This window comes from Kalmanozyma brasiliensis, assembly GCF_000497045.1.
Source record: "Kalmanozyma brasiliensis GHG001 unplaced genomic scaffold PSEUBRA_SCAF2, whole genome shotgun sequence".
Lineage (NCBI taxonomy): Eukaryota > Fungi > Basidiomycota > Ustilaginomycetes > Ustilaginales > Kalmanozyma > Kalmanozyma brasiliensis.
This window is the reverse complement of record NW_015961959.1, coordinates 1,252,125-1,278,656: the sequence shown is the minus strand read 5'-3', so window position 1 is coordinate 1,278,656 and position 26,532 is coordinate 1,252,125. Positions and strand designations below refer to the sequence as shown.

At 58.1% G+C, this 26,532-nt stretch overlaps 12 protein-coding genes across 12 annotated transcripts; 7 read left to right on the top strand and 5 right to left on the bottom strand.

The window, feature by feature from the left end:
* Positions 1-2,164: 2,164 nt before the first annotated feature.
* On the top strand, positions 2,165-4,693 carry PSEUBRA_003034 (Protein of unknown function DUF3468; the record flags this gene model as incomplete). The annotated part of the gene is made up of 1 exon (XM_059464953.1): positions 2,165-4,693. The coding sequence occupies one exon, from the start codon at positions 2,165-2,167 to the stop codon at positions 4,691-4,693; it is 2,529 nt and encodes an 842-aa protein (XP_059320723.1).
* A 221-nt stretch (positions 4,694-4,914) lies between these two features.
* PSEUBRA_003033 (Short-chain dehydrogenase/reductase SDR) lies at positions 4,915-6,090 on the bottom strand (the record flags this gene model as incomplete). Its single annotated transcript, XM_059464952.1, has 1 exon — positions 4,915-6,090. The coding sequence occupies one exon, from the start codon at positions 6,088-6,090 to the stop codon at positions 4,915-4,917; it is 1,176 nt and encodes a 391-aa protein (XP_059321343.1).
* A 482-nt stretch (positions 6,091-6,572) lies between these two features.
* PSEUBRA_003032 (DSBA-like thioredoxin domain protein) lies at positions 6,573-7,434 on the bottom strand (the record flags this gene model as incomplete). Its single annotated transcript, XM_059464951.1, has 2 exons — positions 6,573-6,659; positions 6,733-7,434. The coding sequence occupies 2 exons, from the start codon at positions 7,432-7,434 to the stop codon at positions 6,573-6,575; spliced, it is 789 nt and encodes a 262-aa protein (XP_059321342.1).
* A 2,651-nt stretch (positions 7,435-10,085) lies between these two features.
* PSEUBRA_003031 (O-acyltransferase, WSD1, N-terminal) lies at positions 10,086-12,410 on the top strand (the record flags this gene model as incomplete). The annotated part of the gene is made up of 1 exon (XM_016437400.2): positions 10,086-12,410. The coding sequence occupies one exon, from the start codon at positions 10,086-10,088 to the stop codon at positions 12,408-12,410; it is 2,325 nt and encodes a 774-aa protein (XP_016292895.2).
* Positions 12,411-12,533: 123 nt separating this feature from the next.
* PSEUBRA_003030 (uncharacterized protein) lies at positions 12,534-13,226 on the top strand (the record flags this gene model as incomplete). The annotated part of the gene is made up of 1 exon (XM_016437406.2): positions 12,534-13,226. One exon carries the CDS (start codon positions 12,534-12,536, stop codon positions 13,224-13,226), a length of 693 nt encoding a protein of 230 aa, XP_016292894.2.
* A 913-nt stretch (positions 13,227-14,139) lies between these two features.
* On the top strand, positions 14,140-15,763 carry PSEUBRA_003029 (Glycoside hydrolase, family 47; the record flags this gene model as incomplete). Its single annotated transcript, XM_059464950.1, has 2 exons — positions 14,140-14,373; positions 14,450-15,763. 2 exons carry the CDS (start codon positions 14,140-14,142, stop codon positions 15,761-15,763), a joined length of 1,548 nt encoding a protein of 515 aa, XP_059320722.1.
* Positions 15,764-16,022: 259 nt separating this feature from the next.
* PSEUBRA_003028 (PRELI/MSF1) lies at positions 16,023-16,640 on the bottom strand (the record flags this gene model as incomplete). The annotated part of the gene is made up of 2 exons (XM_016437382.1): positions 16,023-16,492; positions 16,580-16,640. The coding sequence occupies 2 exons, from the start codon at positions 16,638-16,640 to the stop codon at positions 16,023-16,025; spliced, it is 531 nt and encodes a 176-aa protein (XP_016292892.1).
* A 572-nt stretch (positions 16,641-17,212) lies between these two features.
* Positions 17,213-18,301, top strand: PSEUBRA_003027 (Thioesterase superfamily; the record flags this gene model as incomplete). Its single annotated transcript, XM_016437391.1, has 1 exon — positions 17,213-18,301. The coding sequence occupies one exon, from the start codon at positions 17,213-17,215 to the stop codon at positions 18,299-18,301; it is 1,089 nt and encodes a 362-aa protein (XP_016292891.1).
* Positions 18,302-18,355: 54 nt separating this feature from the next.
* PSEUBRA_003026 (DNA methylase, N-6 adenine-specific, eukaryotic) lies at positions 18,356-19,324 on the bottom strand (the record flags this gene model as incomplete). Its single annotated transcript, XM_016437386.1, has 1 exon — positions 18,356-19,324. The coding sequence occupies one exon, from the start codon at positions 19,322-19,324 to the stop codon at positions 18,356-18,358; it is 969 nt and encodes a 322-aa protein (XP_016292890.1).
* Positions 19,325-19,658: 334 nt separating this feature from the next.
* Positions 19,659-21,911, bottom strand: PSEUBRA_003025 (Regulator of chromosome condensation, RCC1; the record flags this gene model as incomplete). Its single annotated transcript, XM_016437385.2, has 1 exon — positions 19,659-21,911. The coding sequence occupies one exon, from the start codon at positions 21,909-21,911 to the stop codon at positions 19,659-19,661; it is 2,253 nt and encodes a 750-aa protein (XP_016292889.2).
* A 671-nt stretch (positions 21,912-22,582) lies between these two features.
* Positions 22,583-24,730, top strand: PSEUBRA_003024 (UV-endonuclease UvdE; the record flags this gene model as incomplete). Its single annotated transcript, XM_016437401.1, has 1 exon — positions 22,583-24,730. One exon carries the CDS (start codon positions 22,583-22,585, stop codon positions 24,728-24,730), a length of 2,148 nt encoding a protein of 715 aa, XP_016292888.1.
* Positions 24,731-25,048: 318 nt separating this feature from the next.
* Positions 25,049-26,455, top strand: PSEUBRA_003023 (Renal dipeptidase family; the record flags this gene model as incomplete). The annotated part of the gene is made up of 1 exon (XM_016437402.1): positions 25,049-26,455. The coding sequence occupies one exon, from the start codon at positions 25,049-25,051 to the stop codon at positions 26,453-26,455; it is 1,407 nt and encodes a 468-aa protein (XP_016292887.1).
* Between the last annotated feature and the right edge of the window lie 77 nt (positions 26,456-26,532).

Sequence of the window (26,532 nt, the reverse complement as noted above, 5' to 3'; positions counted from 1 at the left end):
GGCTAGAGAGAACAATAGCGTCCTCTCTTCATGAACCACGCTGCGCTATGACTTGTTCCGAGGCATTCATGCTGCTCGGCCACTAAGTTATCCGGCTTCCTAATTTCATTGTGTTGAAAGCAGTCGTATTTTTAGATGGCCTGCGCCAACGCTTGCCGCAGCCGACTTGAACTCTCGCATCTATCCTCGGCAAGACTCGCAGAAGGACAACGCTCGACGGATCGTAATCTCGATGATGAGCAGGGGGCGAGGTGGCGAATAGCAGTCGTCGTCAATGCCGTCGTGTTCCTGGCTGGATTGCGAGACAACGCTGTGTCACGCCCAAATGTCTCAGATCTGTTTCTTTGCCAAACAATTGGTTGCGCATCTCTTTGCAAACACAATTCCAGCTTGAGAACGAGAGTGAGCAGCTGCCAGCACTCGATCATCGGTCTCGGTGATCCAAGCTTCGGTCCCATAGCCGCTCTTTTGGGCGTAGACGCGACCACGCCTCTGCAAGTTGAATCCCACTTTGAACGTCAAGAGGTCAACTCGAAAGCAGATTTCATTTCTAGCCGAGCGAAGATCCTCACCTCGCTACTGTACCCCTTTTTGAGCAATTGGCCTCGGCTGTGAATTATGATTTTATTTTAATATCAAATGGGTCACGGGCCTGTTGATTTGTCGGCTGGGTTGCGACTGTGGTTCGGCTCATTCATCGGTCCGTCACAGGCCACTATCCTGCAACGAGCACGGACAGCGCGCTGCAGGCCGAGACGATCAGAACAAGGCGTACACAGCAAGGGTTGTGTGCTGAAGCTGTGCTGTGTGGTTGGCTACGCCTCGTTTTGGCTCGTGAGCAACTGGCTTCGCATCTGTACCTGGGTGCGATCCAGTAATTCTTCTGCTGAGTCCGAGACTTGTTCGTCATCCAACTTGGCCGTCCGCCCTGGTTCATCTCAGCCTCTGCCTCGATCCCACCCCAAGCAGCAGCGGCAGCAGCAGCAGCATCGCGAATGGGAACATCGACTGTCATTGCCTTTGCTCTCTTCATCTGACTGGCTGACCATCGCTCGCAGATGCAAGACAGCTCTGTCGGCATTCAAGTGCGCTTTGCCCGCTCCACCAAACGCTCGCGCGCCCATCGCTTGCTTGGTCTTGCCAGCTCCGCTGAGCTCATTTGCCCCTCTCTCTGCTTGGCTGAAGGTCATTGTTGCAAGCGCGACAGCGGAGCCAGCCAACCGCCCTCGCCAACCTTATTCCTCCCACCTGCCCGTCCCTTTTCCATGTCCCCCGACCTCGCTTGTCTCAATTGATCAGCCACAAACAAACCCGGACTGCCCCTGCTTCCATGCGTCCTGACTGCCAGCCCGTCTGCTCTTCTTCGTCCCCCTCCTTCCAGCTCACTCCCATCTTTCAACTCCGATCCTCTCAGCCTTCTTTGTAGTCTCATGTTCAGCTGCTGCTGCTGCTTCTGCTCAGCCGCCCGCTCGCATACGGTGGTCTAGCCCGGATCGTCTTGCTTCTGCATAGATTCACTTCTACCCTCTCGTCTTCAGCTAGTCTCCTCCTGCCCTTCCATCTTCCATCTAAGACATCGCCACCTGCCCTGGTCTCACCTTGCCGCCGCCCATCGCCCTGCCCTTCGGATCATTGGCCGTCGTATCTGCAGTCTTGGCGCACCATACCGGCAATCACCTCCCAGCCCCTGCTCATCGTTTCGCTCGCCATCCTATTCTTCTCGCCATCCATGGCCTTCCTTTCTACCATCACTTGCTCCTGATATCCATCATCATCATCGACATCATCCACAATCCTTGCAGCCTCAGCCTCACCATCGTCGTCTCGTATCCACTCGCAGTCCCTTCGGCATCATCTACGTCTCATCACCGTCAGCATCGCCCAACACGTTCGCACCGTCTAACCCTCCAGTCCAGGCATACCAAACGCCTGAGAGCTAGACGCTCCCATTTCGCTTCTCGTTCTGGCCAAGGTCGCGGCAGGCGCACCCTCAACTGCTCGCATGACCACCTCTGCCAGGCGCCAGCTCTTTCGGCGCTCCAAAGCAGGATGCTGGAATTGTCGCAACAAGAAGAAAAAGTGCGACGAGCTTCGTCCTCATTGCACTCGCTGCGTCCGTGCCGGCGAAGGCTGTCGCTATCCTGACGTCAACTCAGAGTCACTCATGGATGCTAGTTCCGGCATGTCGCCTAACAATGACTACCCTTCGCCTTCCGTCACCTCTTCCTCTTCCTATCCCAACGGCCTCTCGATGCACGTTTCGCCCATGCTATCTCGCTCTTCGTCCACCTCAAGCTACGCACCACAGCAGGCTGCGCGGCGCAGTCAGTTCCCTTCCTATCATCACCACCCCCATCCTTACACAGCTTCGGCAGAGCATTCCGACTACGCGGCGCAGAGGCAGTTCCCGCCTCCGGCCGCTCACTATACCTATCCGCCCCATTCCTATAGCCATTCGCAGCCGCAGCAGCAGCAGCATCAGCACGCACAGGCGTCACAGCTGCAATATCCTCCACCGCCACTGTCCGCGAGCGCAGCAGCCGAGTGGGACTACACGACGCAGCAGCACATCTACAAGCGCCCGCGCTACGACGACTATCCCGGCTCGTCTTCGTCCACTTCACCCAACGCGGCGTATCAGGATGCGCGTGCTCGACAGACTTACGACGCTCATTATCGGATCGCTTCCAATCACAGTCAGTCGAGCAGCAAAGGCAATCAGCTGCCTCCCATCTCTCCTCACCAACCCAACGCCGCTGCCATGGCGGCTTCCACCTCGCTTCCGCCGATCACAAGCGTGTCGCCTCCGTCGCGTCGTTCCATCGGCTCGCCCAACCCTGTCCATCGCTCGGTTGACACTTCGCCCGCCAACCGCACCAGTCCCGTCGTCGCCAACGCCAGCCAACGTAGCTATGTCCCTCTCGGACACGCTGCCCACGACCACGCTGCAGCGCAACACCGCATTCCCGCCTCGCACTCCTTCCCTCCTGGCTATGCAACAGCCTCCTCTGCATCTGCATCACATCGCATCAACGGCAACGATCATGACTCCCGCTCCGAGGCCCCGCTCAGTCCGTCTCCTAGGCGTTCCTCCAATTCGTCGCAGCCCCGTCACAAGCCCGTCTTTGACTATACTTCGACGGACGCAGATCCAGAAGAGTTCATAGCCGCTGTGCATTCGCTGCCGAGAGTCGTCATGACCCAGCCCAACAAAGGCGCTGACGCTTACTTTGGCATGCTTCAAGCTGTCGCTCGCATGGACCAAGGTCAGGCCATGGCCCATGCTCTTGCGGCCTTGATTGCAGCGCGACAAGCCAGCGCAGACGATGGCACTCACCCGGTCGACAAAGACTCCGACGCTCTCAAGTCGCTCGCAAACATGAGCGAGGACCAGCTGGTGGCCGCAGCCGAGCGCCATCACCTCTCCGCTGTCAAAGCTCTCCAGCAGCAGCAGCACCAGCCAAGTCGCCGTCGTCGTTTCTCTGTCATCGAGACCAACTCCAGTACCAACGGTGACGAGCTGCCGCCGGGCAGCAATGCTGCGACCATGCTGCTGCTCATCTTGGCATGCAGCTCCATCGGCAAGTCGCTCATGCTGCCTTCCTATTTCAACCAGGCCGAACAATTCCTCGCTGATGCCGTCGAGCACATTTCCATCCAGCGTCTCTTTCCATCGGTCAATGGCGAGACCATCCTCGGATCGCCCGAAGACCCACCCATCATGCCTCCAGACAACCTCACCAACTACGGTAGGCTACTGTTCCTCGGCACCGTTGTTGGCGTCTACGAATGCTGTCTCGCTCAGTACACGGCGATCACTGACTGGGACTACAACCCAGCTCGCTTGAAGAGGCTGCTACCGTTCAATTGGACCAACTCGGATGCAGCCATCTTTGAGCAGACACGCAACACGGTGGCAGAGACCACTTTTAGCATCTCGATGGTTACTTTGGAGCTTATTACCGAGACCCTCGACACCATGCGCAGGTTCAAGCGTGCCGAGGAGGTCGCCTACGGCAATCGGAAGAGCAGTCGCAGCACAGCCGAAGATGGCAGCGCAGCGCTCGACAGTCTAGCGCTCAGGGAAGAGCTCGGACTGGTGATCCGCGATCTCGAGGCCGGCACCTTCTGGAAAGGTGCCGCGCGTACTTTGAGCGAAGCAGAGCAGCTTTTGGCGCTCAAAAGCATCGATCGACAGCTGAGCGAGGACGACACGGCTGAAGTGGAAGACCACAAGACGAACGGCTCGTCGATCACGCCCTCCACGGAGCCCTACAAGTCAGGGCGACTTTTCTTGACGTCGTCGAATAGCGAACGAAAACACGACGTCAACCGGCTGCGACTCGGCAACCACCTCTACCGCAATGCTCTGCTGATTGACCTCTACGTCAGCGTCTTCAATCGACCTGCCTCGAGCCTCGCTGTGCGCGAGCTTGTGTCGCGCAGCATCGCCCTGCTCGGCGCGATCCCTGACAAGCTCGAACAAGGCCTCATGTGGCCCTCGCTCGTCTTTGGTTCCTACGCGCAGAACGATACCGAGCGCGATCAGGTCCGCAGCTTCGTCCGACGTTCCAAATGGAAGAGCACCGCTGGCCCCTCGACCGCCTTTGACGTCCTCGAACGGGTCTGGAATCGAGAAGCCGACTCGTGGCGCGAGAGCGTCACCTACTTTGGCAGCCAATACATCTGCTAGTACCCTCAACTTGCATCTTATAGAGCTCGCATCCCATAGACTTTATCAGATTTGATCCTGCGACTGCGCTGCGGTGGTCGTGGGCTCAATGTACTTCTAATCTCATTCATCCATCTTGTGTCGTACGATCTGACTGTGGCTCGAGGCGACATCATGTCATTGTTCTTCTCGGTGCGAGCGTGCGGTGCTGAGCGCAAGCGAGTTCAATGCAGAACACCAACTCACTTTGCGACCTGGCCAAGCAGCTTGACGCTTTCCAAATGACCTGGCAGATCCTTGCCCAATCCCCTCTTCTCCGCCTCGACATCCTCCCACACCCTCTGCCACAACCTGGACCTCGCCAGCACATCATCCACCTCAGGCCTTCGCGTCGCATCCACCACATTCCTATTGACGAATTTGCCACCCCATTTGGCGCTCTCCCCCTTTTCCAGCTTGCTCTTCTCCCTCAGCATCTCCTTTGGCACGCCCAACTCGGGCGCCAGGGCAGCGTGAACAATCGCGAAACTCCCCTGCTTTGAGCTGACTGACAGCCTATTCACCAGTTGGCCGATGATCATCTTCAGCACCCGCGGCGTCGTGCTATCCGGATTGGCCCAGATGTTGCTCCCGACAAACCCGGGGTGAATGCCGTGCACGACCACATGCCGGTACTCCTCACTCCGACTCAATCGCTCCTGCAGCTCGACACTCCACATGAGAAGCCAGAGCTTGGAGTCGCAGTACGCCTGGACGCAGTTGGGTCCCAGGGGTGTCGCCTTCTCGTTGTCCATGTTGGCAAAATCGAGCTTGGCACCGTGGTGAAAGATGCTGCACGTGTTGACCACTCGGGGTGCTTTGCTCTTTTTCATCGCCGGCAGAAGCGACAGAGTCAGCAAGACGTGGGAGAGAAGGTTGACCGCGCGAGTGAGTTCAAAGCCTTCGTCCGTGATTCGACGTTTGCCGGCGGTGAGACCGGCGTTGTTGACGAGAATATCAAGTGTGCGGCCGCTCTCGATGAAGCGTGCAGCAAAGGACGAGACCGAGGCGAGAGAGGAACAGTCGATCTCCCACATCTCCACCTTGTCATCCTCCACCTTTGCTGCAGCAACAACGTCCTTGCGGGCCTCTTTGGGGTGCTGCTCGTGCGAGACAACCCGACAGGCCATGATGACGTTCGCCCCCGCAGCAGCGAAGAAGATCGCCGCCTCCTTGCCAATTCCGGAGTTGGACCCGGAGATGATGACGGTCTTGCCTGTGCAGTCGTAGTCCGGAGAAGTGGGAGAGGGAAAAGAGAGAGTAGCGAGAGACTCGCCGGTGTACTGGCGAAGCTTGCAGTAGCGCTGCGACCAGGGCGTGGTGGTGGGCAGCAGTCCGGGACCCTCGCAGTGCGTGTCGTATACGGAAGGTGGAGCCATCTTGGTTTGCGTGCTCTTGGTGTGGTTGGTGTTGAAGACAGAGCAGTTCGGCGATGGGAAGATGTGGTGAGAGGGGTGAAAAGACAAGGTGTCTATATAGGCTTCGATGAGGTGTCAAGAGCGGTAACTCGAGAGGCTGAAGTGTGAAAGAAGACTCAGAGTCAGGGTCCAACCTCGCTCGTTGGGGTCACTGTGCGGTAACTGCGCAGCTCGTGCGTGGATTTTGTGGGGTAACATTCTTGAAATGTCACACCAAGCTGCTGTCTGCTCAATCGGCAAAGCTGCTTCACTCTTCGCTGCCGCCTCCGCCGCCAGAAAGACAACCTCTCAGACAGCACGACAGCAGGCTCAAAAGTGCAGAGCCAGAAGCGCAGAAATCTCGATTGATCGTCGTCCTGTAGGTGAGCAGCAAAATGCACCGAATGGCTGGACACTGCACCGGTGTACAGTAGAGCGATGTTCGATGTGGACAAAGCCCCCTGCTAGCGGACGTACGGCGCAACAGCCATCTGCATCATCTTGAAGAACGAGGCGTGCGAGCCGGTTTCGCTCATGTGGTCCGCGCCGTCCTGTCATGCCAACAAAAGCCCTCATCGTTGTCAGTGTCAATACTAAAGCCACCTTCTCGCTCAGGTTACTCACGTTGAGGATGTAGAACGGGATGCTCTGCACGCCATTCATATCCGCCTGCTGCAACTTGTTGCCCAGCTCGTACTCGAGGTCATCCGATTCCAACCACTTCTTCGCCTCCTCCTCTCCATCGAACAGACCGAACTCGGTCGCGACTCCAGCAAGGTGCTCGTTGTCGGACATGTCCTTACTCTTGGAATGGAAATCCTCGTAGAGCCTGTCCATCAGCCGTACCTGCAGGGTCTCCAAGCACGCCGTCGGCTCGTCGCTTTTCACCCCCTCCTTCTCATCCCTTTGGCTCGCTCTCAGCACCAACCTATGCGCATTCCACGTTGCCCCCACCTTCCCCTCGCTCCGCCAGTCAAAGGCTGGCATGCCCAACTCTTCCGCTGCAGCCCCAATTTTTGCATCAAACGCATCCAGCCCCCCGCCGAACTTGCTCCCATAATAGAACCGCTTCGTCGGCGACTCGTTCTTCGTATAGGCGGTGCGCTCGATCGCATCGTAGTACTTCTCAGGCGTATCGTACGATGTTGCGGGAAGGCGCGGGTCCAGAATGTATGGCTCGATCTTGAGAGACAGTGTCACGTACGGGTGGATTTCCGAGAGGTAGTCCGACGAGGCTAGGAAGGCTTTGAGCCGACGAGAGCCCACGAAGCACCACGGACAGATCACGTCGGTGACCACCTGGAGTAGAAGCTCTGGCTTGGGCATGATGCTGATGTTGTTGGAGCCTGAATGAGCCGTCGAGGTTGACAGTACGAAGGAGAGAGAGAGAGAGAGCGTAGGGATGTGGCCGGGAGGCCGTGCGGCAAGGCCGGCCGTGTGGAGGCGGCAGGTCGCCGACGATCTGCCGATAAGCGTGACCCGATTGGGCCCACCCAACAGTGTTAGACTAGGGTTTTGTTTTGGCTCCAGCGAAATATCGCTTTCACGCTCCAAACCGGCCGGGCCTCTGTGGACCCTGACGACATGGTGGTGACCATTTAGGTTTGAGACAGGCTCACCACCAGGCTATCTGGATCGATATCGGCCCAGGCTCGGCTTGGCATCAGAAATCGGTGGTTGCCAGTCTACCGGTCAGCTCGCTCTGCTTGTGCTCTCACATGCGTGGTTGCTGAGCCCACTGAAGACAGGAGCAAGGTCCCGCAGACAGGGGCAGATCTTATCGAAGCGTGGGAAGGCACGCAGACGAGATTGACTTTCTAAGCCATCAAGGGACCAACCGGTGGCGTGAGAAGATAGAATAGGTCATCATATGGGTGGGTGCTTGTAGCACGTTCTTCTGACCTCATTTGTCACGCAGCGGGAAAGACTAGCTTTGCGGCCGGACCGGCGTATCGCGCACTCTTGTCATCGCGCCAATGGCTCGTAAAGGAGCAATACAAGCCGAATACATGCCGTGAGGGTCGGTCTCAGGCAAGTCCCAGGCGTGCCCGGGAGTTTGACATGCACCAGACTCAGGAGCAGCCGCGGATCGACAGTTTCGCAGAGTTCAAAAGGCTCTCTGACAGCGCTCTGAAAAACTCTCCGATGCTCGCTTACGGAGAATTTCTCACGCTTCTTTGCCCTGACCCTATCTCGCGATCTTGGGAACAAACCGACTCAGCAACGTGGACGGTCAGCAGCGCTCTTCTTGGCCTGTGAATCTTACTCGTGGACATGCGCTCAGGGTCCTTGAAGCCAATATAGCTCACGGCAGTTCTGCATCACGCAATGCGAGTGCGTGAAAGAAAGGTTGTACTGAGCTTGTGTGTCGCTCGCCGTCCTCGCAAACTAGATCTCGCTTTCATGGACCTGCCAAAAATAAGGTGTGTAAGTTCGTCGATCGCCAGACTGAGTCAAATGTGCACCCTGTTCTGTCGGTAGATCTTTCGCGAAGTTTTGTGACATCTGACCTGCATATCTACGAGATGATAGGTCCGTGGACTTGAGAGGTTTGCACTTGAAAGCCTCGGCGCGAAGCTCAGTTGCCTTGCTATCTTTCAAGATTCCGCTGACGTGACAGCAATCGCAATGATAGGGTCGTCGCGACATTGAAGACACCCGTGATTGTGTGATCGTGGTGGCTTTGATGATGATAAGTATCTTGTGATAAGGCGACACGAGGGGGCCGCCACGACCCACCCGCTGCGCCAAGCTATTGATGTCGAGTTAGGTGGGCCGATACATGAGGTACGGGACGTCGGATATCACTGATCGGTATCAGCTCGGTGAGGAGGCACTTGCGAAACCATGGCTCGGTGGGTCGAAGCACAAAGAGGCCCGAGGAAGACGCTAGCTTTCACGACCCAAGCCGCTGTAGCTGCACGGTGCTGCACACTCGAAATGCTGACAGGCGCTTCTACCGCCGATTGGCCTCGCTTAGCGATATTGTGTGATGATGGCAAACAGCTACCAGGCACGCTGAGATCTTCGGCTCAACTCTGCTTTTTCGCGCAGTCGAAGATCGAGGCAGCACTGCTTATCGAAGCGAGGCCTTTCGTCGTGATGAGCTGTCAGGGCGATATGATGCCAAACTCAGCACCCGCTCAGCCCATCGAGTGGGCTTAATCTCCTTCCGATAGAAGCTCTCTGCGTATGCTCAGCTGTCAAGACTGCACCCTGTCTGCATGTGAATCATCCCGGCGATGCTGGGTTGCGAAACGTGTCAAGTAGACAAGCACTGCCTCCACTCAGCCTGCCATCGATGCGTGTTCAGCAGTATAAGAAGCTGTCGAGCTGTCGCTGGACACCGATCTCTCCCGCCTTCCATCATCCACCATCATACACTCTAGGAGCGTCCCGTGACTTGCTCCACGCACCGCTGCCAACGCCAAGGACGAGCCCAAGAGTATCACAGCCGCCGTCACCTGTGCCTTTCACAGATAGAGCTCGAGCCTGTCTTCTCCGCCTCTCGGGACCACTCTGCCTCAGCTTGAACCGGAACTCGTGCCAAGAGCGTATCGCGGTACAGCTGCTCTTCGGCATCCCTCTGCCGTGTCTCAGCTTCCACTGGCACGCCATTCCTGCGGTCAAAAAAGCAAACAAAAAACTCAGCAGAGCCAAGAACGATAAAAATCCTGTTTTTCGCGTCATTGTTCTCTTAGACCGCCGATCCGCAGCGATCCGCATCCCTCTCTTTGTGCCCTTTTTCAGCAGCAAACCCATCCACCAGCCCTTTCTCGTGCTTGGATCGACACTACGAAGGGACAAGCGAGCCATTTCACACTCCGCCAGCCAGATCCAGCTTTTGCATTGAAGCGCCGGTTGCTGCCTGCACTTTTCGCCCTTTGGCCTCCACACGGGATCCGCTTCCTACCGAAGCCGGAAGGCGCTGCACACAGTAGCGGTACCAGCCAAGTATATCTTTGTCGGCCCACGGGATGAAGTTCTCCCTTCCATCCGTCGTCAGCCCATCCAGCTCCAAGCCAGGCCCCTCCTTCGATCGTGTTCACAAGTACAGACCTCCTCCCACTTCGTTCCACTCTTCCGTCCAAGTTACCGAGGAAGAGTTCAAAGGACCACGCACCAGCCTTCAGGTCAAGCAAGCATACCTCGATTCGCATCCTAACACAGACGACGAAGGAGACGCAGCTTCTCATTCGGATCAATCGCACCAGCAAGACTACGTCGATAGTGTGGCACCTACTCCGTCTCTCGTCCGATCTTCCATCAGCTCGCCTTCCATCCGTTCCCCTCGTGCATCCACTCTCCTCGTCACCGATCCAGCCATGACAGACGGAAAGCCATCGCACGGTCGAGGCACCGCTGCCGAGCAGGGCGCTGCTCTCCGTGCAGCTGCCGATCGCGAAACTGGTCAAACCCATGCACACGAGCACAGGAGCTCTCGTCGATCTTCTCGCCGTGTCAGCGCTCACGAGTCGCCTCGAACATCCGAGCGTGTTATCGAAGAGGACGATGCACGACACCATCGTAAGTCCTCGCGTCGCACGTCCAGACGCCACGCTGATCACCGACACTCCAAGGAGGACCATCGCGAGCGAGAGCCTTCCAAGCGTGTCGGCACGGCTGCTGCTCAGGGCGCTGCTTTCCGCAAGGGTGAAGAGCCCGCCCCGCCATCTGCCGAGCAGACGCGAGAGGCTCGCGAGCGTCACATCCGCGCAGCCTATGGCGAGACTCCCAAGCTCGGCAAGGGTTCTCCCAACAAGCCTCCCGTCTACCCCATGACCGGTATCGACAACCTCGCCCTCTTGATGGAGGACGACTCATACACCACTTCGTGCTTCTCCATCTACATGTTCAAGACCGAACTCGACCTCGAGACGGTCGACAACTTCTTCGAGGTGCTCGCCGAGACATATCCAAAGTACCGCTATGTGGTCGACCTGGATCCCAAGCTTTCCAAGAAGCTCGAAAAGCAGACGCTCAAAGGTGACCCTGGCTCGTCACCGCCTCGCGGCGACTTTGACGAAGGCCGTCGCACTCGCTACGCCAAAGGTCTCAAAGCGGGTTCGCTCTTCTCCCCCGCTCGCTGGAGGTTCGTGCCCGATTTCGACCTCAAAGAGAACATCGAGCATGTAGCTCAGTGCCCTGACGGTGGGGACGACAAGGCCCTCAACAAGCTCGCTGGTCACTTCATCGGTCGCCACTACGACTACTCCAAGCCTATCTGGGAAGCCATGGTGGTCAATGGTCTCAACACCTCGGATGGAGGTCGCAGCGCACTCATGATCAAGATCCACCACTGTTTCTCTGATGGTCAGGGCATGATTCAGAGCTACCACGCTGCACTGGGAGCGCTCGAACAGGGCGTTGGCATTCGTGACATCCAGAACAAGGTCGACACCAACACGTCGCAGAACAAGAGGCCCGGTCAGCGTGAGGATAAGCCAACCGTGTTGGGCACCATCCAGCACGCTGGTCACTTGGCTCGCGGTCTCTACTTCCGCAAGCGCAAGTCGTTCCTTTATCAGGAGAAGCGCAAGCGTGCTGCCGGTCGACTCTACTGCCACAGTGAAGGCATCGACATGGACGACATCAAGATGATCCGCAAGGCGTACGGCACCGAGAAGTTCAATCTGACGCTCAACGATGTCGCGCTCGCCATTCTCGCTCGTGCGCTTCGCATCGCCTCGGAGCGTGTCGACCCCAGCAGGAGGCACAAGGACAAGCGAGTCGCCATCTTTGTGCCCATCTCGGTTCGTCCCAAGGGTGACTGGTCGCTCAGCAACGCTACCACCGGTTCCATCGCCTGGCTTCGCTTCGAGAAGGAGGCCAAACCCGACTTCGAAGAGCAGCTCGCTCAGGTTCACCGCGAGATGGGCCGTGTCAAGCGCTCCTACGGTCCCAAGATCCTCTACAAGGTCTTTGACACCTTCAGCAAGCGTCGCATCACCTACCTCCCCAACTATCCTCTGCTGCGCTCCATCTACTACCGCGCCTTCCGCGAGTACCACGTTGCCACCAACGTGCCTGGCCCTCCCAAGCCCGTCAAGTTCGGCGATCACGAGGCCTACAGCTACCACGTCCTGCCGCCTTCCAGTCCCGGCAAGTCGACCATGGCCATCGGCATGATCTCGTACGCCAACGATTTCTCGCTCGCCGTGTCGTGCGACGACGTGCCCGAGTTCAAGCATCTCGCCGAGGAGATCTGCAAGGCATTCCAGGATGCCGCCGCTCAGATCATCGAGGCTGCCCACGAGAAGCTCGGGAGCAAGAAGGAAGGCGGCGCCACCAAGGCGCAATGAAGCCGAGGCTGTTCCGTCGACGATCCGGCCCTCTCCGAAAAGCGAGACCGGGCCGAGGTCGATGTGAGGAAGAACAGCTCAGGTAACGATCGCGTGCTCGCGTCCAATCTGCCAGCGTCATTGATGGCAGAGACGACGCAGGCACGCCTGTCCGAGGAAGAGACGGACGAGGTCAGGAAAGCGAGTTCGAGTTCCTCACCTTCTCGACACTTTAGCTCGCTTCCTGGCCCAAGCTCGCGTCCGGGCTCGCGCCGATCCAGCAAGATGTTCGGTTTCAGCCTGGGCCACGGCTCGCATCACGATTCGTGCGAAGAAGACGATCGACCGGTGTTGATCAACGGTATCGAGTCGAGCGCGAGCAGCCGACACGTTTCACCGTGGACGTCCGGGGCTGTCTCGCCGTCGTCCTCACCGGGCACGTCGGTTGCCCATTGCGACTATGGGTTTCCGCAAGTGGGTCACGGCGCAGACAAGAAGCGCATCTCGTGGCTGACCTCGCTGCCCGCCTCGCACTGGACTTCGCATCGCGCTTCGACCCACGGCGACGCCTCTTCCCCGCCAGCAGTCAGCCCTCGAGGTGGCAAGAAGCTCCATCTGCGCTCCTCGTCGTCGTCCAGCAACGTCGTGCGTCCTAACTTTGGTCCTCGTGCAGCCCCAGCCGAGGAGGCGAAGGCGAAGACGGCATCTACGTCGCTCGTCCCCAACGCGCATTTCTTGGGCTTCATGCTCCTCATGATCCTGCTCATCTCGTCACCACTCATCAAGATCCTCTCGGTTGTGCTGTTTGTTGCCGTTCTCGTGGTGAATCCGGATTGATCGCCCCCACACACTCTCTTTTGTTGCTAGTGTCTATTTTGCTATGATGTTAATGGGATTGCTTTATTCTATACTCTGTCTCTTCTTGGTTCTTGCGTTTGGATCTCGTCTGCCTTGGGCTGCACCGCAGCAGAGGGTTGGGAGGATGGAAGGACGAATTGAGCTGCATTCCTTCGGGCCTAGCCGAAATGGGATTCGACCCGCCGCTCTGGCCCGCGAGACGCCACCAGCTGTCATGCAGCATGCAAGATCTGCGCTGTGCAGATTCCTGCAACGGCGCGTGCATGACAAAAAGTGGGTCAAGCTTGCTGGCGGGTGAGATCGACCTTCGGGTTCCCTGCCACCAGTGTGGTTGGCGCGGGCTGTGACCCACTTCAAGACAGCGGACACGAAGGTGCCGGGCCTTGGCCTCCGTACGCCCCACCTCTCGGTCGAGGCTTCCCACTTCATCTTGGCATGTGCCACCGAATGCAAACAGGAGGTCCCACACAGCACAGATAAATGAGATGAGCGGTGGGCACAAGCCTCGCGGCGATCGACACGGTTCAAGGCTCAGGAAGCGTGAGATATGGCTAGTCTTCCGTCGGTTCCACGCTCATGAGCCTAAGTCAAAGCCCCCTCTGGTGGCTAACGAAGAGCCTCGCTGGCTTGACGCTTGGCGGGTGGGGCTCCGAGCGGGCCTATCGTTCGCCAGCATGGAGCTCGGCCTGCTTTCAGTCCCACTCAAGCCCACGATGAGGCCATTTGAGCGGGCTCAGCAGCTTTTGCCACGCTGATGTTACCATCCATATCGATATAAAGTCTCTTCGTCCGAAACCCCATGCTCGACAGCACCACTTCAAGATCGCTTGCTTCAGACCTGGTCCACCCCCCTCTACAGTAGACCTGGCTCCCGACGCCTCAGGTTATCGTCATGATCACGACACAGCTCGCCCTGAGCCTTCTTGCGCTCATCACGACCGTCAGCTCCCTCAAAATCCAGCATCCCGGCCTCACCCAGTCTCCCCTCTCCGCCTCCCGCGCCGAAACCATCCGCACCGCCTACCGCACCTCGTTCTCCGCGTACATGCGCTACGCCTTTCCTCACGACGCGCTGCTCCCCTTGACCAACTCGTACGAAGACCCGTTCGGCGGATGGGGCGCCACGGTCGTCGACTCGCTCAGCACGTCGTACCTTATGAATCACACCGATCTGTACGAGTAGCAGGATTGACTTTTCCAAGACTGCCTCGGATGAGATCTCGCTCTTCGAGACCAACATTCGGTACCTCGGCGGGCTGCTGTCTGCCTACGAGCTGGGCGGCAAGCAAAACCAAAAGCTGGTCGACCAGGCAAAGGTCGTCGGTGACCACCTGGCGACTGGCTGGCTCGAGGGCAATGCTTTACCGTGCAACACGCTCAAATGGAACGACTACGCCAAACCCACCTGCAACGACACTGGTATTGCCGTCGCCGGTACGCTCATCCTCGAAATGGATCGGCTGTCGAAATACACCGGCGATTCAAAGTATCTGGCGCTCGCCAAGAAGAGCATGGCCGCCATCGCCCAGTCCAAGGGCGTCTTTCCGGGGTTGTTCGCACAGGTATACGATGTCAAGACGGGCGAGGCAATGGACGATTATGTCACTTGGGGCGGTGGAAGTGATAGCTTCTTTGAATACCTCGTCAAGTATGCGTATTTGACGGGCGAGGAGGGGCTGTGGCTGGATATGTGGGTACAAGGTGTCGAGTCGTCGATTGAGCATCTTGTCACGCATCCGCAGGAGACGCAGATGGGGAATCTGACGTATCTCGCGGACTACTCGGCCAGTCGAGGTGGGCTGCTTCCGAGGTGGGGTCATTTGGGGTGCTTTGCGGGCGGGAACTGGATCTTGGGCGCAAAGATGATTGGCGACGACCGCATCGAGCGGTATGGTCAGGCGTTGACGGGTGCCTGCGCCAACACCTATACCTCCAGTCCATCCGGTATCGGGCCCGAAACATTCGTCTTCATCGGCGAAGGCAACAACACCAACAGGATCAAGATCAACAACCGGCCCTTCTACGAGCAGCACGGCTTCGGTTTCGACATCACCCAGTACGTCCTGCGCCCCGAAGTGGTGGAGAGCATCTTCTATGCGTATCGCACCACAGGCGACACTATGTGGCAGGAGATCGCTTGGCAAGCCTGGCAAGCTATCGACCGTCATTGTTTGGTGAAGAGCGGCGCACTGGCTGCACTGGCAAACGTCAACTCGACAAGCCCGACCAAGCTCGATGACTCGGAGAGCTTTTTGTATGCCGAGGTGTTCAAGTACCTTTATCTGGTGTTTGCCGATCCCGAGGTGGCGAGTTTGGACAGGTGGGTGTTTAATACCGAGGCTCATCCGTTGATGGTGGATAGGCCGGAGAGGGGGCTGTTTGCGACGGGAGCAGGGAGCAAGAAGAGGAGGGAGGAAGGGAAGAGGGAGGCGGACAACAGGAGGGGTGGCAGTGCGGGAGTGTTCCGGTTCGCTAGGGGTGAGTTCGGGGCAGAATGGGGTGGGAGTCTGGAGTGAGAGTAGTGACTGACAAGTGGGTGGCCGGCGAGTTTAGGAGGAGGGGTGAAGAGGGAAGCGGGGTTAGAGTTGGATGAGGTGGTGCTCTGATGGCGTTTCGGTTTGATGCTTCGTGTCCATGTTGCGTCAAACGTGATCCTTTCATCTTCTGCTTGCCTGGATGAGTTGCTCATACTTTTGACGTCGACGGAGTCCTGCGAGCCTGCTTTGCGAAGGATTGTTGTTCCCTTTACTCTCTATTGCATGCATCTGTGTCGGTTCATGGCTTGCTCCCGTACAACGAATCCAATACGCTCTGCAACCCGTCTCTCCCCTTTGCGGCGTTATCCCCATACCTTGTATGTGACCACTCCTCGACTTTTCTCCCTGCCGAGCTCAGCATGCCGCTGAAGAACTTGGTGCACCCGATGTCAGCGACCTGCCTGAACACCGTCCCCGTCTCCCTAGGCGAGTACGTGATGTACTCCTTGACGAGCATGTAGTCTGTCAAGCTGAGATTTGTGCTTGTCATCTCGAACGAGCGGGTGAAGGGATTGACCATCACGACCTCGCGAACGTAGGTGTCGTCGCTCGCCCCGACCAGGCGTTTGAGCCAGCCCGGCGCTCCTTGTTGGACGCCAATGATGCGTTCTGTGCGCAGCGCGCCGGTTGTTGGATCGAGTGATTGGGAGAGGACGTCCACTGAGACCACGTGGTCTGCGTGCGGATTGGGATATTTGTTCCATACAGCTGTCGAGGCGGATAGGACGTAATTGGTCCGACATGGTCAGCGGTGCGAGGCCGTGAAGGAAGATCGGGGTAAGGATGGTAACTCACCATTTGCGGTCTCGTGCCATGGGTGAGCAAAGTCTTGCTCTTGCGTAAACGTTTTCGGCATCGTTGAGGCAGGCCGAGTGATTGGTGAGCTAGCGCATCAGTGAACGGAAAATGTTGCTGCTTGAATGGGTATCGGTTTGAGGTGTTGGTGGAAGAGCGCTGGCTAACGAGCTGGACGGGGTCCTGGTGGTGCGTGCATCTTCAGTGACGTGCGTGGGTGGAAGCTTCTTGTTGTGGAGTGGAGCTGCACGCAGCCATTGTGCCCACTTGATGAGGCGTTATTCAGACTACACTAACATCTGCGGCCATAGAACCTTGAAAGCACCGCATCCCGTCCGATCTGCGAAGTTAAGCAAGGTATCGCCTAGTCAGTACTGCGGTGGGGGACCACGCGGGAATCCTAGGTGCTGCAGTTTTTTTTTCGTAAAATCCCACGCGAGCAGAGAGACAAGGCGGTGCTTGAAATTTCTCCGAGCCCGTGTGGCCCTACAAACAAGAGCATGATGATTCGAATCCCGGAACAACCGGCAAATTCGCGTTTTGGCTGCGCATCTCATGCGAATCCAACACTTTTTCTAATCGTAACTTTCTTCCCGTCTCAACACCATCATTGTCATACAACGCACGTACAACATGAGGGCGACATCGATAGCCACAACCTCGCTGCGGCTGGCTTCGTCGAGCTCGCGCACATTCTCGCTGCGTTCGCAGGGCGTGCTCGCCTCCCGAGCCACTCTCGCTTCGACATCATCCACTACAGCCTCCAACACAACACGCCGACCGCTCTCCACCACACCAACACCAAGAGCATCTGGCGGCACGCTAGTCAAAGCGACAATCGCACTGTCACTGGTTGGCATCACCTCGTACCTCTTTGGCTCGCTGTACCCGCCACAGATGCTCAAGCTCCTCTTCAAGCCAGCGACACCTGCGCGGTTGAAATCAGACGGGCCCGAAGCAGAAGCTCACATGCGCGAAATCGAAGAAGCTCTGCACGCGCTGCCCATCATCGAGCAGCTCAAGCGCACCTCCGTCGCACACGGCTCCGCTGCCGAACTCGAAGTTCTCCGTTCGCAAGGCAAGCATATTACGGACCTGGATCCGTCTACTACCGTTGAGGTTCCCGCGCATGGCACGATCCCAGGGGCAAACGTCGCCGTTGCCGGCCCGCCCGTCGAAGGTGGTCCCGCCGACACCCATCAGTACGTCATGACACGACCGTATCTCAAGTACAGTCGGGAGAAGGCGCAGCACAATCTCACCGCTGGCTCCCTCCGAGGACCGGGCATGGTCGCCGTCCCCCCACTGGTGTTCACCAAGACGGGCCGGGGCGCGAACGAGCTCGGTGGTAAGGAGGGTGATAGCACGATCGTCCTCCATCTCGGACGAAGTCTGTGTGGTCACGACGGCATTGTGCACGGAGGCATGCTGGCTACCGTATGCGACGAGGCGCTGGCCAGGACAGCCATGTACAACTTGCCCGGCAAGATCGGCGTTACAGCGAGATTGGAGATCGATTACAGGAAACCGACCATGGCGAACCAGTTCATCGTGCTGCAGACCGAGCTGGTGGAGCAGAAAGGCCGAAAAGCGGTGGTCAAGGGCACCCTGAAGGATACAGAGGGCCAATTGCTATTGGAATGCAGGGCCATCTTTGTAGAGCCAAGATACGCAAAGTACTTTTTGGACGCAAAGGCGATCAAGCAGGCCATCGAGGGGTAGACACCACACCACACACCATTCTTCAGAGCATTCAGATAGACTGTATCTTTTGCTTTAGACGCGACCCCAAATGCCAAACGCATTTGCGAGACCATGATGTTCCACCTCGAGTTCGAGCTTTTCCAGTGGTGGTGAGCCGTACATCTTCCGCGCTTCTTCGGCGATGCTATCGCCTGTGCAGAGGAGGAACTTGGCGTTGTCTTTCGCGAGCAGTCGTGCTGTTTGGGCGACTTTGCCCTGCGTGTCGGCGTTGAGGAAGGGCGGGTCAGAGACCAGGACGTCGAACGTGCCCAGCAGCTCCTTTGGTACGGCTTCCGGCTCGTGTAGGTTGTAGTAGACAAAGCTTGTCTTGCTGAGTGCGTGGAACCGTTTGTCGACCTCGAATACGAAGGCTTGTGATCGGAGCGATGGGTACTCGTGGACGAAGCCGACCCACGCTGTCGGGCAGCAGAGGAATGCCACTCTCGCGTCTCCAAATGCTGCCTTGACCGCCTGACTGTCCGTGAGAATGTCGGTGGACGGTGGGGAGACGAGTCGAAAGATGAGCTGCGAGAGCTCATGCACGAACTTGGCTGAATACCAGAATTGCGACAGCTGCCAGCTCTCCCCGAATGTTTGCCGGAAGGTGTCCACATCCAGGCTCTTCTCTTCGTCGTTATCCACGTCGTCCACTTCGAGCCGCGACGAGAGAGCCGCAAGCATGGAATCCGCCGAGTCGGGCGCAACACCGTTGAGCCGTTCGAGGTCCGCTATCGCCTCGATCTCAGCTAGCAGCGCCGCCTCCGCCTTTGCTTCCTCTGCCGCTTCCTCTTCAGGTGTCAGCTTGCGCTCTTCTTTTGGTCGTTTTGTCTTCTTCTTGCGAGAGGAAGAGGAGGAGGATTGGGAGAACTTGAGTAGGGATGCTTCGCCGGCGGCTTTTTGGGCGCGGAAGGTGTCCAGCGCCGCTAGGGCCGACGTGTCCAGATCGTATGGCTCGCCGTCTTCTGGCTTTGCTGATGTCGTGCTGGATGATGGATCAGTCATCTTGCGCCTTCGGTGACCACCTCGTCGATGTCGGCTTGGGAACAAAGGTGCTTGCGGTATCGTGTGAAGACAAGGTGGGAAGCTTCAAGATGAAATTTCAACCCTCGGATTTCGGACGTTGTTGGTAGCGCCCAAACCTAAATTTTTTGCGGCCCGAGCCCTCCACTTCTCGTCTGCACAGCGCTTGCAGCTCGAGCTTCATCTTGGACGGCCCTCAAGACACACACGCACACACGCTGACATCGTACGCAGGGGACGGCCTCTGATCGATCAGGCAGGCATCCTGTCAAAGCCGTACATTACACTTCGCAATACATAAGATACAGCACGAGCCCTATTCGATGATCTTCCAATACACAACCGTGCTCACCGTGCCCGCCTTGATGCTCTCCTCGACGGTCAAACCCTTTTTTGTCTTTCCCTGCTGAGCCGCTGCGGCTGAGCCTGCACCTGGTGCTGCGAGCTGATCCTTCGCGGCGATACTCGGTGGCAGCCGCGTATCCGCCTTGGTCTTGGACGCGAGCTGCAGCCGGTTGTGTGGCATGTGTGTTAGCGCGCCCGAGTTGATATCTGCCTCCCTCAACTTCGCGTCTGCCGTTGGTAGTGTTGCTACCGACATGGCTGCTGCTTTGGCGGGGTTGACCACCAGTCCGTCCTGCTCCGAGATGATGTTGCCGCCTGCGATCGCTGTCAGGGCGGGAAGAGGTTTGAGATGCTGTGGCACCGCAAGGTTGGAGCGCTTGCTGAGGCCGAGTTGGAACCCTGCGTTGGCGCCCCAGACCATGACGTCGCGGCCGAAGGCAAGGTGGCCTGCAGACTCGACTGTGTCGAGAACCAGCGCGACGTGACCCGGCTTACCCACGCTAATGCTGTGGATCGGCACCGGGTGCGTCATCCCCGAGGCCTCAGAGAACTCCATCAGCCCGGAAACCGTCTTGACGCGCGAAGGCTGTGAGACGACCTGGCTCCACATGGCGTTTCCGATCGTACCCCACTGGCCTTTGCCCGAGGAGAGCAGGTCGATCTTCATCCCGATGCCACCACCGCTCGATTCGCGACGCGTAGTCATGAAGAACGAGTTGTCTGCGCCCGCAGCGATGGAGCTCGCGCGCACATCCATTGAGCTGTTGGGGAACGAACGGCTGAGAACAACCTCGGTCGGGACTGGAACACACTCCATGCTGAAGCTGGGTCCGAGACCGCATTGACCGTGCGTGTGACGGCCCCATGCGAGGACGCGTCCGTCGTGCGTGCGGGCAAGCGAGTGCTCGTTGCCGGCGGCGATCTGGACAACATTGATGTTGCGGAGAGCGGGGATCTCGTGGAGGGTGGTGCACCATCGGATGCTGCCGACGGGCTCTGCGAGGGGCTTGGGCGGTGGCGCTGGGTCGGTGCTGGTCTCGAACGCTGGCTCGGACCTAGCTCGAGGCTTCGTAGTGCGGTTCGTCTCGGAAGTGGGTGCGGGCAGCCAGCCCTCCGGGACGAGGGTCGAGACTGGACGGCCACCGTGGTTCTCTTCTAGCTCAGCGAACACACGTGGCTCGAGAAGCGTCTCGACGTGCCCTGCCTTGCTGTCGGGTGTCTTGGGAGCGTTGAGCCAAACACGACGGGTGCCGAGCTGACCGAATGCATTGCCCTCTTCGCTGATTGGGGTCGCAAAGGTACGGCCCTTGTTGGAGACGCTCAGCAGGTGGTGGTCCCCGACGATGATGTCGTGGACCTTCTCCGTGCTGCCCCAGTGTGCGGAGGGAGCAGGGTGAAGGACCTCGTGATCGATGTCGGCGCCAGCAAAGGCGTTGAAAAGCTTGAGCGGGTTGGGTGACCAGCCCGGGTACTTTGGCGTGGCTTGAAGTTGCTGAACAGCCGAGAAGACGTAGATGTGGCCGTCCTTGGACAGAGCGTAGATCTTCTCCTCGGTCGCTTCGATCTTGACAATGTTCTTACCGGTGAGCGTCTTGACTGGGTTGAGCACCAGGCTGGCTGTGCTACCACGAGGAGCGGTGAGATTGGCACCGGCTTTCTCTCTTCGACGACCGAGTGGAACATCCTCGATAGCAGTCGGCTCAAGGACCGCTGGATCGAAGAATCCGAGACCCCACTGGTAGACGTCGCCGTTGGCGTCCACTGCTACGCCGTGCTTCTCCTTCAAGTTGATGTCCCGCAGCGCAACCCCATCGAAGAAGGGAATCGACCGAGGCGAGCGAATGAGGGTTACCTGCGGAGCATCCGGGGCGACGACGTTGTAGCGATTCGAGCCCCATGCGTAGACGCCCTGCAGGTGTGCTCGTTGGCGCATCTGATCCTGCTGCGACATGGTGGTGACTGTGATGTCGCCATTGGTAGCAACAGAGGGAGCCGCCTCGGCATGCAGAGGTGAGGTAGTAGCATACCATGTGGTGAGAGCGACGGCCGTCACAGCTGCTGCAGTCGTAGCATAACGAACGCCGTTGCGACTTGCTGACTCCTTTGCGGGAATGGGAGCGGTGGTGACCTTGGAACCGGACGAGGTCGAGTGTGCTCGAACAGCCGACGGAGCTGAACGGCGAACCGCCTTTGACGCTACTCTCGCGATCGGAGCTGCTACCATATTGCGAAGGGTAGCTGTGAGAGTGTTGTACAAAGGGCGAGCTGGTGGTTGCTAGAAGACGAAAGTGAAAGGGTCTTGAGCTCAAATCGAGGATGGCCCTTGCAGCTGCGTTCTCAGCTAAGCGACTCAGGATTGGTAAGCCGGACCATTTTTCGAAAGTGTCAGATCGAGATTGTGATTGATAGATTTGGGATTCTCGCCTCCACCTGCAGCTGCTGCAGCGGAGCCCGCGTTTGGCAGGAAGACCCTGCAGAAGAAGAGAGCAACGCACGATGAGCTCACCGCTTCCAGCAGAGGCTGTCAATTTGCGGCAGCAGTGACTGTCAAAGTGGTATGGCTTCTTCACCCTACTCAGCCAAGAGCGCCACCTCCTGGCTGTCTCTTTTGGGTGAAGCGTGACCAGTGGACGCAAGACTTCTTCTCGTGTCGTACGCGCAGAGACCAACAGTGATCCGTCAGCCGGATCCTGTCCGTGTCACCACCACCACAAACTAAAGGCTGTTCCTCTTTGCTACCAGCATACACCCCCTTCTCAGCAGTGCATGTTCGCCTGGCGTCAACTCTACGCCCCTTCGCGACTGCTCTTCCTGTCGGTGAAGCAATACACGGCGCTCCCACCTCAGCGACTCTCCATCCACCCGAGGCAAGCCATCCACACCTCCAGCTTGACAATGGTCCGACGAAGTGGTCGTGCATCGGCAGCGTCGGTCAACTATGCCGAGCCTGATCTGCCTATCGAGGCCGTAGTTATCGAGCCTCCCGCTCCATCACTCAAGCGCGGTCGCAAGTCCGCAAAAGACGAGGCAAGCAGCTCTTCGACCAAAGCGATATCTCGCAAGGTAGCAGATAAGATCGTCAAAGAAGCCGTCTCACCGCCGCCAACACCGCCAAGGAGCGAATCGTCCGGCCTGTCCTCCGCCGAAGAAGAGGAGAAGCCCGCCAAGAAGAAGCGTGCCAAAGCACCCAAGAAGGAGAAGGTAGAGACTCCAACACACTTCGAAACTCGCGTCAATGTTCACGGCGAAGAGTATCAGATCGAGCTAGATGAGGAAGGCGATCCTGTCAAGAGGGACAAGAACGGACGCCGCCTACCCAAGCGCAAGAAGAAGGAAGTCGTGTACGAGATTCCAGACGTTCCTCAAAGGGATTTCCGGCTAGAAGGCCCACCGGAGAAGCGGCAAGAGCGCAGCAACGGCTTCACTGGCGAGCTCGGCTACGCCTGTCTCAACACCGTTCTCCGATGGCAAGACCCCGCCGTCTTCTCCAGCCGCACCGCCCGTATCAAGACCATGGACGAGCAGGGCCCCGAATATATCAAGGAGCTCGGCCGGCTCAACGCTCGCGACATGATCCCCATGATCCTGTGGAACGAGGAAAACGGCATCAAGTTCATGCGTCTGTCCTCGGAAGTGTTCCCCTTTGCTTCGCACGAGAAATACGGTTACTCGCTCGAGTATGCCGAGAAGGAATTGGGCGCAGCAGGTGATCTTGCAAAGAAGCTGGGCCACCGACTGACGATGCACCCTGGTCAATTCACGCAGCTGGGCAGCAACCGACCTGAGGTGATCGAGGCGAGTTTCCGGGACCTCAAGTCGCACTGCGAGATGCTGGATCGCATGGGGTTGGGCAAAGACAGCGTCATGATCATCCACGGAGGAGGCACTTTCGGTGATCGGGAGGCCACGCTCGACCGCATCCGCGAGAACTACAAGCGTCTGCCACAGAACGTCAAGGATAGGCTGGTGCTCGAAAACGACGAGATGGCGTATAGCACCGAAGAGCTTCTTCCGCTGTGTAAGGAGCTCGACATTCCGCTCGTGTTTGACTTCCACCACGACTTGCTCCGACCCTCAGCACGCCCGCCATCGGAGCTCCTGCCCGAGATCCAGGCCATCTGGCACAAGAAGGGCATCCGACCCAAGTACCATCTCTCAGAACCTCGACCAGGGTCCACCAATCTGCGAGAGCGTCGCGCGCACTCAGATCGCTGCGGCTTCCTTCCACCCGATCTGCCCGCCGATGCACATCTGATGATCGAAGCAAAGGACAAGGAGCAAGCCGTCCTTGAGCTGCACCGCATCTACAACCTGCGTCCGGTCAAGCACGAGTCGCTCCGACCGCCAGCTAAAGACATTGGCGTCAAGACGTCAGGTCGCAAGAGCAAGCTCGGTGGTGAGCGTCTGCCGCGAGAGCCTAAGAAAGGCAAAAACAAGCAAGACCCGGATGCAGAGGAAGAAGATGCCGTGCCCGCCCCTCAGGCCAATCCGAAGAGCCTGTCCAAGGCCGAACGCACCATCGCCAAGGCCAAGGAGGTGGCCAAGCGGCTAGGTCGAGTCTACACCGGTCCGGGCGCCGACATCGGCGAGGACGAGGGGATCGAGCTCGCCCCTCCCAAATTTGGCGAGGATGGGTACGTCAAGACGAGCGAAGAGGTGCTGCGCGACATGCACATGGAGGCCGAGTGGGTGCGTGCCGAGCTGGCTGCAGGCAGGGAGAGGAGGCCGTTCGGCACCGAGCCTGGAGCAGCAGCCGATGAGGATGCGGACGATGTAGACGACGTAGATGAAGATGGAATTGCAGCAGACGAGGGTGACGTCAAGCCCAAGAAGAGCGGTAAGAAGGCCGCTGCGCCCAAGGTTGCCGCTGCTGCACCCAAGCTGACGGCCCAGCAAAAGAAGCGCGCGAAAGCTGCGATGGTCGATGACGGACAAGAGGTGGTGCTGGGGCAAGGCGCGCCCCCGCAAGAGCTCATCGCGGACCACGAGACGATTCCCGTCATAGCAGCGCCCAATAAGCGCAGGAAGAAGGTCGATGCATAGCTGGCGCACTACAGTTGAATTTATGAGGCCGTCCGGAAAGCATTGGAAGTATCTACTATCACATTCCTTCTGCGCGTGTGTGTCGATGTGTGAGAGTGTATGTTGCTTGACTGCTTCAGTCGCAAGTTGAGTGGGGTGCGGCAGGACACGGCTTTCTTCTCGAGCTCCGCGGAAGCACGTCACTTTGAGATGTCGACCTTCGAATTCATAGCCGAAATTGTCGATCCCTGCACGAACGACCCCTCCTTACTGCTCAGCACGGTTCGTGCTTCCCTTCCACCTCTACACATCTCGCACAACCACAGCGACGCCGTCAACATGTCGAGCATACACGCGAACGACAAGTCGCAGGACGGTCTGCTTCCATCAACCAGCCAGACGGCTGCGCCTGCGCCACGCTCGACGCTCAAGGCCAAACTCAAGCTGGCGCTGTGCACGCTCGCTATTGCCCTCGTTCTCTTTGCTCGGCCCAGCATCGAGTCTTCAGTGTCAAAGCTATTGCAGCCAGGCACGGAATCTCGCTGTGATGTGTCGGGCGCATCATCAAACTGGCGCTGCAGGAACGCCCGCAAGCACGCACTCCGTCTCCTCTCCAAGCACCCTCTCATCGACGGCCACGTCGACGTCCCCGTGGTCGCCCGCTATAAGTACGGCAACAAGATCGACTCCATCCCCTTCGACGCACCCGCTTTTCCCAATGGCAGCTATCCCATGTACTCGCACGTCGACATCCCACGCTTACGCGAGGGCAAGAGCGGAGGCTTCTTCTGGTCCTCCTACGTCGTTTGTCCCAACAGTACCACTGTCGGTGACACCTTCGAGCGCGCTGCCACCGACATTGCGGTACGGGACACGCTCGAGCAGCTCGATGTGATTCGACAGATGACCGACAAGTACGCTGACGACTTTGCCCTGGTTGGCAGCGTCAAGGAGGCTCGACAGGCGTTCAAGCAGGGCAAGATGATCAGCTTCATCGGCATCGAAGGCGCACATTCGCTCGGCAACTCGCTCTACGCTCTCCGTGCCTATGCCGCACTGTTTTCAAATCAGATTCCGGGACCGGTACGATACTTGACGTTGACACATACGTGCCACAACGTCTTTGCGGACAGCGCAGGGGAGGAGCCCAAGAAGTGGAACGGCCTGAGCCCCTTTGGCAAGCATCTGGTGACGGAACTCAACAGGCTGGCGATCGTACCCGACCTATCGCACGTCTCGGACGACACAGCGTTGCAGACGATCGAGGTGAGCAGAGGGCCCGTGATGCTTTCACATTCCGCAGCGAGACACTTCAAGGAGATCCAGCGGAACGTGCCAGATGCCGTGCTTGAGAAGCTGGCGAGTGCGGGCAAGGATATTGTGGTCATGATCAACGCCTATCCGGGCTTCATTGGCGGCAGCGAGGACCTGGACCAGTATGTGAGGCATATCGAGTATGTCAGCGACAAGGTCGGAAGGAGACATGTTGGTGTAGGGACCGATTTTGATGGGATCATGTCCGTGCCAAAGGGGCTCGAGGACGTGAGGCGGTATCCCGACCTGGTTGCGAGGTTGGTGGAGCGCGGATGGTCGGATAGGGAGATTATCGGCTTCGTCGGCGAGAACGTCTTGCGAGTGTTGGAAGATGCGGAGCGCGTGGCCAAGGAAATGCGCAAGGAAGGGGTCAGGCCGGACAACACCAATTGGCACGATATCTTCGGTTCACAGTTACACGCCGACCTCTGAAGTGCTTCACTCATAGACACCTCACACGTTTACAACGGTCTCGAGAAGATATAGCATTGCAGAAGAACCGAGACGAA